We start from the raw sequence: 12,216 nt of genomic DNA on the forward strand, positions 1-12,216 counted from the left end.
TGAGCTTCACGCTCTTCTCTGTAAGTCTCATTTGCATGTCTTGCTGGGCTGACAGGCTCTCGGCGGGACTACTTTGGGTTGTTGTTTGACGTCATTGTGTTCCTGCTGTGCATCGAGCGCTTTGGGGGCTGACTTCACATTGGAATCTTCTCCAAATCCGATGTGAAGCTCACTTTCCCTGAGGGGTTGGAAGGCTGGGGAGATGTTACGAAAATCTGCAGCACTAGCTGCGGGTATTCTCATCTTATCAGAGCTTTACTTAGAAAAAGATTAGATTTGGATTTGGGCAGGGGATGTTGGACTTGTATCAGTGTGTGGTGATGATAATTCATGGTTCAGGCTGACTTGGATGCTAAAAACAACTGCTTGAGTGAGAGTGCATACATTTTAGGGTATTTTCACTTCAGTCCATTTTTTTTAGATAACCAAACAACATCTTTTTTCATTCACACTGTTGCTTTTTAAAACCAGAAACACTTAAACATTGTATGAAAATTATTATAATAAAATTTTATATTAGTATATTACTCTAGAATATTTATTTACTTACAAGGATGACCAATATGGCCAGACAAACCTGAAACACTTGAATACCTTATGATAACAATAATGATTGAAAAATAATAAGAATAAGCATTAGTGCTGTCAAATGATTAATCGTGATAATCGCATCCAACAAAAGTTTTTGTTTGCATAATGTGTGTGTTCTATGTATATTTATGTATATATAAATACACAGACATACATAACATATTTTGAAAATATTACACGTATTTACATGTCCATATTTATATTCATATAATTAATATTATAAATAGATATATTTAATATACAAACATAACATATTTGTACAAAAAAAAAAACATTTGGATGCGATTAATCACGATTAATCATGTGACAGCACTAAGTATGTATTGGATTTTAGTCTATTACACATTATTTTTATTTATTCTCAATTTCTGAAGGATGACCAAAATGTTTTTTAATAGCTGAAACACTTAAATATTGGAATAAGGAAAAAAGAGTATCTATATTATAATATTTGCAATTTTAAGTTAAATTTTTTAATTTTATTTTTAAGAATATCTTTTTGAAAGAATGACCAATGATTTTTTTGAAGAATGACCAATGATGAATGATTTTTTTTCTAAATTAAATATTAGTGTATTATAATATACTATTTTAAGTTTATATATATATATTTTTTTTTTGTGTGTGTGTGTGAATGATGACTGTTAAAATATGAATTATATGAATATTAGAATAGTATTACATACAATATTATATACAATATTTTTTATTAATTAATCTCTTAATTTTTGAAGAACCAAGATGCTTTTATTAAATCCTCCAATGTTTCTTTTTTCATAAAACTTTGGTTCTGTGTACTTCACAATAGTTTACAGTATACTGGCTTTGAAAGCCACATTTTGTAATGTTTATTCAATTTGAGTATTCACTTTATGTAAGAGTAATTTTTTTTGTCTTTCCCCATTGCTTCACCTTTCAGAAGCTGAAACTTGTTAAAACTCTGTATAATTATTGCGTAATATAGTCCTCCAGTAAACAGCCCCTATCTATTTTCATATCAAGAAGCTTGCACACATACAAACATAGGGAGTGTGCGTGAGCTGCCGAAAACAGGGCGACTTCAGCAGCTGTACCTCATTCTCAGCGTGAATCCTCTGAAATGACAGGCTGCTGAAAGACATGGACCGTCTCACTGAAAGTTGCGTTTTCCTTATTGCACAAGCCCTGCTTTACAAACACTAGCAGATTTAGTGCGGTGTGGCCCAACTTGTTTTACACAACTGTGGCTCTCAGCAGACTTGTTACACACCCACACGCACACACACACATACTATAGACAGTCTATAATAATTCATATTTCAAAAACAATGGTAGTTTATAGTCAGTTTTAGCTCACTTTTGGGACAAAAGTGAATTATAATTTTTTTTTGAATAATAAACACAAACGTTAAATCTGAAATCAATTGTTTCAGTGTTCACAAGAGAGTACAATGAACAATTGTAGTTTGTTACAGCAAAGAATACAATGAAATATTGTTGCAATATTAACACAACAATGGATTGGAAACAAACTTGCTGTTTTTTGCTGTCCTCAGGCCGTTCCTCCTCCTCCCCCCGCTGATGGAGTGGATGCGCGTGGCCATCGTTCACGCGGAGCATCGCCGCAGCTTATTGGTGGACAGCGATGATGTCAGACAGACAGCGCGGCTGCTCCTGCCCGGACTGGACTGTGAGCCCAGACTGCTGAAGTAAGACATGAACATCGTACAACACATACTGACTGACAACCAGCACACATTCATACCTGCTGGAGAGCAGAAACCCAGAGAGAAATACAAGATGGATGCTTTTGACAATCAACAAAAAGTCCCTAGAAGAAGAGCCACACCGAAAACACCCTGAACACCTTTGCAACCACACAGCAATACCTTAGCAACTATTATAAATACCTTATCTACTGATAGATGTTGCGTTCTGACTGTTCTTTTGCAACTCGTGAGAAACTACATCGTAACACCCTACCCTACAAACACAAACTGTACCAATGCCCTAGCAACCAATCAGAGCACTGTAGCAACGGAAAAGCAATGCCTTAGCAACCTGTCAGAACACCATAGAAACTGCATAGCAACAACCAAACAACCACTCAAAATCAAATGTGAGGTGATCACTCAGAAGGTATAGAAATGCTCTAGCAACCTTGCACCTTGGTAACACATAGAACAGCTTGGCAACTGCATAACAACGCTCTAGCAACCAGTACTTCTTACAACAACTAAGCAACTGCCTAACAATGTCCTAGCAAACCAATCAAAACACCCTAACAACCACTTACAGCAGCTTAGCAACTGCATAACAACACCATAGAAACCAGAACATCTTAGCAACCACTTACAGCACCCTAGCAACTGCATAACAACACCCTGGCAACCAGAACATCTTAGCAACCACTTACAGCAGCTTAGCAACTGCATAACAACACCCTAGCAACCAGAACACCTTAGCAACCACTTACAGCAGCTTAGCAACTGCAGAAAAAACACCCTAGCAACCAGAACTCCTTAGCCACCATTTACAGCAGCTTAGCAACTGCTTAACAACACCTTAGCAACCAGAACTCCTTAGCCACCATTCACAGCAGCTTAGCAACTGCAGAAAAAACATCCTAGCAACCAGAACTCCTTAGCCACCACTTACAGCAGCTTAGCAACTGCATAACAACACCCTAGCAACCAGAACTCCTTAGCCACCAATTACAGCAGCTTAGCAACTGCATAACAACACCCTAGCAACCAGAACTCCTTAGCCACCATTTACAGCAGCTTAGCAACTGCATAACAACACCCTAGCAACCAGAACACCTTAGCAACCACTTACAGCAGCTTAGCAACTGCAGAAAAAACATCCTAGCAACCAGAACTCCTTAGCCACCATTTACAGCAGCTTAGCAACTGCTTAACAACACCTTAGCAACCAGAACTCCTTAGCCACCATTCACAGCAGCTTAGCAACTGCAGAAAAAACATCCTAGCAACCAGAACTCCTTAGCCACCACTTACAGCAGCTTAGCAACTGCATAACAACACCCTAGCAACCAGAACTCCTTAGCCACCAATTACAGCAGCTTAGCAACTGCATAACAACACCCTAGCAACCAGAACTCCTTAGCCACCATTTACAGCAGCCTAGCAACTGCTTAACAACACCTTAGCAACCAGAACACCTTAGCCACCACTTACAGCAGCTTAGCAACTGCTTAACAATGCCCTAGCAGGCAGAACTCCTTAGCAACAACTTACAGCAGCTTAGCAACTACATAACAATGTCCTAGCAGCCAATCAGCCTGATACAACACCTTTTATATAGCAAAATTATTAAAAAAAATTTTGACAAATAACAATAAATGATCGATTTCAGAAGCATAGACTAAATTAAAATCTTTATAAAATACATTACAGAATCTTCAGAGTAACTGAATCATGCAACTGGGTAAAGGACATCACATTTCATCCTGACTTTAAGATGTTTTGTCGTGTTCTCCAGTTGTGGTAACGTTGTTTTCAGAGCATATTTTAATGTTTCTATCACAACCTTGCAAGACTCATTGAATCTATTTTTTTAAATGTCAACAGCCATTTAAACAGCACTTTAAATGTGGCAGAGCTGAAGCTATCAGACTTGATCTCATGTTCTTTATATGTGACTTTCCATCAAACTGCATTAAAACATTGGCAAAGACTTTCAGCAGAGCCTCAGATTTTTACTGATCCTCAAGAGCCTAGCCTTATACTTAATGATTTGAAAACACTTCAGGAAAATACAGCACTCCACCCATGAAAGCACGTACTAAACCCCACCACCCCTTTCCCCACTCACTCCCTCACTGTCCTCCTTTTCGTTCATGTGTGTTTTCTAACTCTTCTTCTGTCTTATGTAGGCCCGAGTGCTGCTTCAGCTCCTTCAGGCGGCTGGATGCCAAAGCCGCCACAGATAAGTTCCAGCTGGACCTGGGTTTCCGCATGCTGAACTGTGGCCGCACCGACCTGATCGGCCAGGCCATCGAGCTGCTGGGGCCAGATGGTGTCAACAGCATGGATGACCAGGTACCGTGAGCTCAGAACCCCAAACCAGATGTTAACAGCACCTGTCAGCACCCAATACCAAACTATACATCACTCTGTGATATCATATTTTGGATGCATCTGTCTAGGGTATGACTCCACTAATGTATGCCTGCTCAGCTGGAGATGAAGCTTTAGTCCAGATGCTGATTGATGCTGGAGCCAATCTGGATGTAGCGGTATGGACCACCAGTTACTTTCTTAGTCCAGCAGTATTTTTGGATATTAAGGCCTGTTTAAATCAAGGCATCACTCTCAGTCTCATCTCATGAACACTTGATAATAACAGTGGAACACACAACACTAATTATACACTCATACACTTATTTATAACGCACATACTTAGTCTTCACTTCAAATTTGCACACTATATATCTTTACATACAAAACTATCTATTGTAATATACCTGCATATACAATTGTCAGTTTGTATATTGTTATTCCTTACTTGTTCCATTTTTTTATGGTTTTCGTTAATTATAATAAAACTGGTGTTATCAGTCTTTGAATGCAGCCTTCAAAGGATGCAGCCACTGAATTGGGATGCAGTGCATGTCAGATTGTTTCAATACAATATATAGAAACCTTATTTCATGTTATTAATCTTTTTTGTGACATTTATTCAGCATTACAGCCGGTATGAAAGCTGATCCATCTTTTGTGTTCAGGTACCCGTTTGCTCCCCCAAACACCCTTCAGTTTATCCAGACAGCCGCCACTGGGTGGCGCTGACATTCGCTGTGTTACATGGACATATATCAGTAGTGCAGGTAACAAGCTGCTTGTTTTATTGTGTGGTTTTTCATACTGTAACTATTCTACAAGAGACCTTATAGGTACACTGTTATACGTTTTTGTTGTTACTCTCCTCACCTACATGTATGTATCTTTAGCTTCTGTTAGACGCTGGGGCAAATGTGGAAGGAGCAGCCGTCCGTAACGGACAGGAGAGCAATGTTGAGACGCCTCTCCAGCTGGCATCAGCAGCAGGTGTGTGTAGCACAACTCCCTCATGCCAGCCTCTCCCAACCTCCACCAGCTCAAAATTTACAGCCTGCCAGGGAAGGCTGGTCACTCCCATCCCAAACAGGAATCCCTAAAAATATGGCCTTGTGTTGGCAGACCAAAGTCAAACTGTACAGGCCACAAACTGTATGAGAGTGGATGGAATTGGGTCAGGAAGACTTGTTTTGCCACAGTTCGGAGCATGCGTTTGGTTTGAAACCTTTTAAGGTGTGGGGACATTCAACATGAAGTTCTGCAACATTTAAAGGAGCTCCTTTCTGAAAAGCTGATCCCCATGCCCTAATCCCTTTGAAGAGTTGAAGGTTGCAGAGCAGTGGTTCCCAAATCCTGGTCTTAACACTGCACATTTGAGAAATTTCCCTACACATGACCCGACTAAACTTGTCAGCTCATAAGTAGTGACTCGAAGACCTCAAATGTGTGTCAGATAAGGGAAACATCAAAACCTTGCCGTGTTGGGGGTTCTCCGGGACCAGGATTGGGAACCACTGCTCTACAACCTTCAACGATTCAAAGGGACATCACTGTGTGGGGGAACAAATAAACCGTTCCATCTGACGGAGCCAAATAAAGAGATGTCATCATCACACAATAAACATGCACAAAGAATGAAAGGAGCAACATGTCTTTCAGCTGTACCATTTCAAACTTCTTTCTGAAGAGCCGAAATGGCCAGTTTTGAGAACTTCATTTGGAATGACCCTTTGTCATATTGAATTTAATGAAAAGAAGGCAGTGAGGAATAGGTTTATATTCATTACAATAGCAAGCACTACATAAAGCTCCTAGATCATGTAATCTATGAACTTACAACTTTCAAACTTGCATTGTTTTATGGAGCTTTGTCTACCAAAAATGTTTTTATTTCTTTTTTATAATATTTCAGCTGAACAGTTGGTATGTTGTTAAACAATAGTAGTCCACTGAATGCTCTGTACTTCTATCCCTCAAAGCTTAATTTCATTCCTGTCAGAAACTAAATATGGTGTCACCTTTAAGTCCATTATCTCACTGTGACTGGAAGGGCCAATTTTGCTGAACTTCATCAGGCATTTATTATTGTAAATGTGGGTGTTAATGTTAATATTTCATGTTAATGATGTTCGACATCTAAAGAAAGTAGTCAGTTTTGGATAAGGAATATGCTGTGAGTAAACTTTACAATGTTTTTATAGTACATCCAGCTCTTTTTATCTTAAAAGATCAAGGCAAAATTAATTCCTCAAGACACGACCCTTCTACGGTCGTTAAAGTAATGATCATGAATTGCGTTCTCTTCTTTTATTGTGGTTCTACATTACATTTATTCTCCAGATCTCTGCAATCTCACCATCTGTTTCTCCTTTTCTCCTGTACTTCTCCTCTGGTCACTCTCCTGCTTTCGCAATCTCACAGGGAATTACGAGATGGTTAGTTTACTGCTGGCGCGCGGTGCCGACCCCCTGCTGAGGTCCCAGGACAGTAACACGCTGACATCATCGCTCTATGAGGCCATGAACTGCTTCAGTCATGCTGCCGCCCATGGCCATAGGTAATACCTAATAACTCCCATCATCTCCAGCCGCCTGGAACAAATCACACTAACACACACTCACCCCCCACAACTCTGAACATGATCCCCCATGACAATTCATACGCAACTGTATTACCACATCAGCGATCTAACTTTCTTTCTATTCATCTAGCTCCAATCATTATCTATCCTGCCAGCATGCATCTACAGTATCTCTCTATCATATTCATTATATAACCTGCTAGCTATGTCTATCCATCCATCCATCCATCATGTATCATGTTAACTCTTTCAAACCACTCGTTTCTACCAAGTCACCTATCTAGTATCTACTATGCCTACTATGTCTCCACCCATCTACTCATTTATCATCCATCTATCCTTCTGTTTATCCATACAGTATGTCCAATCATTCATTATGCATCACCCATCTAGTTTTGAATTGATCCATCATCCATCTATCACTGAACTAAAGCCTAACATGTTCTCCAGGAATGTTTTGAGGAAGCTCCTCTCTCAGCCTCAGAAGGTGAGGGAAGATGTGCTCTCGCTGGAGGAGATCCTGGCGGAGGGTGTGGAGGCCGAGACGCGGGCGTCCAGTCGAAACAGACATTCGTTACCCCCTCCTCCATCCCCAAACCTCAGCCTGGTGTCAGAAGATGCCCTTCCCAAACTGTGTAAGGCCCGTATGAAAGCTCTGCAGGAGGCATCCTTCTACAGCGCAGAGCACGGCTACCTGGATGTCACCATGGAGCTCAGATCACTGGGTAGGTTAGATGCACGACTAATCACAAAGTTATAAATAATTTACAGAGAACGTAGAGAGCAAAGATGATAAAATAACACTTGCATTAAGTCATTATCAACTATGAATCTTGCTTTTTGTGATACGGTTATGGAAAGCTGAGTTATCTAGAAAGCATTTGATTATTTGTAAGTAATTGTCCACATTTTGTCTGATTCTGAAGGAGTGCCATGGAGACTTCACGTGTGGCTGGAGTCACTGCGCAGCGCTCAGCAAAAGTCCAGAGCTGGAGTCATGCTCTCCCTTCTGCGAGACTTCGCCTCCATCAAAGAGGAGGACTACTGTGAGGAACTAGTCTCCGTCGGCCTTCCGCTGATGTTTAACATCCTGAAAAATAGCAAGGTACTTAAAAATATAATAATAGACATTTGTTCATAAAAAGCCTATGTAACAAATTAATAAATAAATACATTTAGTGTGAATGCTGTGAATAACATAGTCTCTAGTTTAAACGACCTTGTGACTAATTCTTTCTGGTTTTTCTCTACAGAACGAGGCGATAATCCACCAGCTGGGCGTCATTTTTAGTCACTGTTACGGTCCTGCTCCACTTCCTCGTATTCAAGAAAAGAAAGCAGCTCTCTCCGCTCAACTCGGTAATTCACTCCATCTTAGTACAGTTGAGATTATGAATGGATTCAGTCAATTTTGCCCACTCATTAAATAAATGACCCCGCATTGATAATAAAAAAATAAAATAAAAAGTTTGTCAATGACTTGGTAATGCACTACGGAAGCCTGTATCTTTTGTGACTTTTATTTATTTTGTGACTTGCAATTGCGAGTTTATATCTCACAGTTCTTAGAAAAAAAAGTCAGAATTGTGAAATATAAACTCGCAGTTGTTGAGTTCTAAAGACAGAATTGCAAGACAAACTTACAATTCTGACTTTTTTTTCCCAAAATGCATGTTTATATCAATTCTGAGAACAAAAAGTCTGAAATGTGAAATGTAAACTCGCAATTGTGAGGAAGTAATTTATTTTTTTATTCAGTGGTGGAAATGGGCTTCCAAAGTGGACATTATAATCTTTTTTGTTATTATTTTTGTCTATAAATGATTACTCTTGAAAACTCTTGAGCAAGTCTGACGTCTCAGATTCCTCTTTCCACAGACCCTCACTTCCTGAACAACCCAGAGATGTCTGACGTGACGTTCATCCTGGAGGGCAAACCGTTCTACGCTCATGGGGTTCTGCTGCTTACGGCATCCGACAGGTGAGTCTGTTCCCTTACTTACATAATAAAAGAAATCTAATATCTCGTAACAAACACGGTGTCTTAAAGCTGCGGTAGGTAACTTTTGATGCTCTAGTGGTTAATAAACAGAACTGCTTGCGTCTTGCGGAAGAACATCGTAGCCGGAACTACTTCTCTCTGTTTATATCTATGAAGAATCACAAAGGTACAGGGTTACTCCGCCGCGGTACCCCTGAAGCAATCTAAAATAGTCCGAATATAAACACTTATTATAGGTGCACCCTAGTGATTCAGGACAAGCCAAAAACATGGTTTGGAAAATGGATTCATGGTGTACTCGCTTATTATATACATTTTTCTACATTTTGAACACAAACAAAGTTACGGAACGCAGCTAGAGAAAGCATTTCTGCAAATGGCAATAGGAGCACTGGGAGGAGCCAGAGGAGCTTGATTTTTTCACAGATTATCTGTCTCATATTCTACTGTCAGGACATAATGACAGGTTTAACAAATATGTAAAAAATATATTTTTACAAAAGTTACCTACTGCAGCTTTAAGTAGATGATATTTGGAAACATACTGTACCTGAACCGTTCAGAATAAAGCATGTTGTCTGCTCTGGCATCAGGTTCAAAACTCTGCTGGCACTGAACGGGACAGACAGCACACAACCACGCAAGGAAATCGAGATCACCAACATCAAGTACAACATCTTCCAGGTAAGATCAGATGAATCCTCGTTCAGCGGGCTGTGACACACGATGTTATCAGGGGTTGATCGCGGTCTCCTTGTGTTCATCTAGATGATGATGTCATACCTGTACTGCGGGGGGACGGAGTCTCTGAAGATGGCTGTTCCAGATTTACTGGAGGTAAGACTAACAAGATACAGGCCAACACAGCTCCAATATTCTTGGTAGATCTTGTCGGTTCATCCACAGTCACTGCCAGGTGTTCCTGCACTGGAGTTTACCAGCAGTAATTCAAGATCAAACTTTATCTTCTCAGAGACTCTTTTTGGCCAGTGAACTATTTTTGTAGATCGAAGCAGGTAATAATTCACTCCTTTGTTTGCTTTCTCTAGTTACTGTCAGCAGCCAGTATGTTCCAGTTGGGGGCGCTACAGCGGCACTGTGAAATCATCTGTGCTCAGAACATTGACCTCGACAACGCTGTGAACATCTACCGCACTGCGAAGGTAAACGTGTGTATATATGTATTTAATATAAAACACATTAAACTGCATATAATTACAAAGTTTTATATCGTAAAATACTGTATAACATGCCATAAAAAATTATCGTAAAGAATAAGGTAAAATAAGAATTTATTGGGTCAGTTTTTACATTAAATAAAAAGCATTTTGTTGGTATTAAATACTGTATTCTACCATGTCTGTTTTTATTGTACCATGGTAAATTACAAAGATGTTAAATGTTAAAAAACTAGAAAATATGGTTCAGATTCAAAGAATAAATGGTATTAACATGGTACATTGTTGCTAATTACACAAACAAAACTTTTTACAAAAGACAAATCATTATTACCACAGATAATGTAGGTTTTATGAAGATAAATCAAGACACATTTACTTCAGAAGCAAAATTGCATAAGATTCATTTTGAGAGAAAATATGAAATGTTTTACTTATTTTAAATGGGAAGTTAGTTCATATCCAGTTAGCCGATATTTGTTCTTGTTTTAACTCATTTCGTTAAATTTCTCAAAATTGCATCTCAAGAAAATGTCCTTTAGATGTTTGCACTCTGCTCCAATTTAAGACCTCTTTTTTTGGAAGAGCAAATTAACACTTAGGTTTCACAAAAACAAAAAAAACCTGTACCAAAGCATCTCTCCAGTAACAGAGCATAATTAGTGTTTTGTGTTCTGTCCAGACTCACGGTGCGGTGGAGCTCAGTACGTACTGTGAAGGGTACTTCCTGCAGAACATGGCCGGTCTGTTGGAGAGGGAAGCCTTCCGGACGCTAGTCCTGGGGTCCGGCACACGGAGCGGGTCTGGAAAAGACTCTCTTCTGGAAGAGCTGGAAGCAACGTTAGCGCGCAGACTACGCTCACTGCTAGTGACTTCTCGTGTGTGAAAGGAAAAGAGTGAAAATACAGAAGGAAGTACAAACTAAAGGACATGAACGTGTGGATGCTCAGACGAAAAAAGAAAGACTGAGGAACTATGAAAAGGAAAGGCTATTGAAAACTGTTGGACTGACTGAAGTGGAGAGTTTCATGAATGCTACAAATAATCATTTACTGGACACAAGCTTTGGAAGCTTGTGAAAAAAAACACATAAAATACTGCAGCATTTGTGTGGCTAAAGCTCTCCGAACTTAAGTATTTTAAGATTGTGTTAAACATACCATTTTGTTCTACTAAAGTGGGAGACTAGAGCATATCTTTTTTTTTTTTTATATACATAATTTTTATTTTAAGCTATTATAGATGAATCTTGATCAATGGTGAATATTATACTGTAGATGAATGGAGAAAGACAAGGATGTTTTCTATTTAAAAATGTGAGATTATTTAAGTTGCTATTTTATCTTGCTTCATGCCAAGCAAATAAAGTTATATAACAAATAATGTGTGTCTAAAATTATATCCAAACAACCACAGAAGACCAAACATAAATAAATATGCAACTATTACAATGAAGTCATTGCAGATGGAGACTTTCTACCAATGTCAGTCAGTGTCTTTTTATTTGAATATTTTAGAATGTAATTTATTCAGTCTTCAGTGTCACGTGATCCTTCAAAAATCATTCTAATATACTGATTTACTGATTTAAGACATAATTATCATCATCATCGATATTTAAAACAGTTTTTTTTTTTTTGAAATCTTTGATGAATAGAAAGATATAATGCTGTTCTTTTAAACTTTTTATTAATTCATCAAAGAGACCTGAACAAAATCTACTCCGCTGTTTTCAATAATATTGATTATAATAATCCATTTTTTATTTTTTTTTTGAGCAGCAAATCAGAATAATAGAATGAT

The 12,216-nt window shown here is 38.8% G+C and overlaps 1 protein-coding gene across 1 annotated transcript in view; it reads left to right on the plus strand.

The window, feature by feature from the left end:
* The window catches only part of LOC113043595 (ankyrin repeat and BTB/POZ domain-containing protein 2-like), a 45,793-nt gene extending 33,997 nt beyond the window's left edge, over nucleotides 1-11,796 (plus strand). Inside the window, exons 5-18 of the mRNA XM_026203082.1 lie at nucleotides 2,127-2,279; nucleotides 4,469-4,634; nucleotides 4,742-4,831; nucleotides 5,321-5,422; nucleotides 5,546-5,642; nucleotides 7,074-7,209; nucleotides 7,684-7,958; nucleotides 8,160-8,338; nucleotides 8,487-8,592; nucleotides 9,112-9,214; nucleotides 9,829-9,919; nucleotides 10,004-10,072; nucleotides 10,285-10,398; nucleotides 11,096-11,796. Of these exons, the coding sequence (XP_026058867.1) occupies nucleotides 2,127-2,279; nucleotides 4,469-4,634; nucleotides 4,742-4,831; nucleotides 5,321-5,422; nucleotides 5,546-5,642; nucleotides 7,074-7,209; nucleotides 7,684-7,958; nucleotides 8,160-8,338; nucleotides 8,487-8,592; nucleotides 9,112-9,214; nucleotides 9,829-9,919; nucleotides 10,004-10,072; nucleotides 10,285-10,398; nucleotides 11,096-11,299 (1,885 nt within the window). The 3' untranslated portion in view covers nucleotides 11,300-11,796. The remainder of the gene's footprint in view (nucleotides 1-2,126; nucleotides 2,280-4,468; nucleotides 4,635-4,741; nucleotides 4,832-5,320; nucleotides 5,423-5,545; nucleotides 5,643-7,073; nucleotides 7,210-7,683; nucleotides 7,959-8,159; nucleotides 8,339-8,486; nucleotides 8,593-9,111; nucleotides 9,215-9,828; nucleotides 9,920-10,003; nucleotides 10,073-10,284; nucleotides 10,399-11,095) is intronic.
* The last annotated feature ends 420 nt before the right edge of the window (nucleotides 11,797-12,216 follow it).

The sequence above is a fragment of the Carassius auratus genome, chromosome 25, assembly GCF_003368295.1.
Source record: "Carassius auratus strain Wakin chromosome 25, ASM336829v1, whole genome shotgun sequence".
NCBI classification, from domain to species: Eukaryota; Metazoa; Chordata; class Actinopteri; order Cypriniformes; family Cyprinidae; genus Carassius; species Carassius auratus.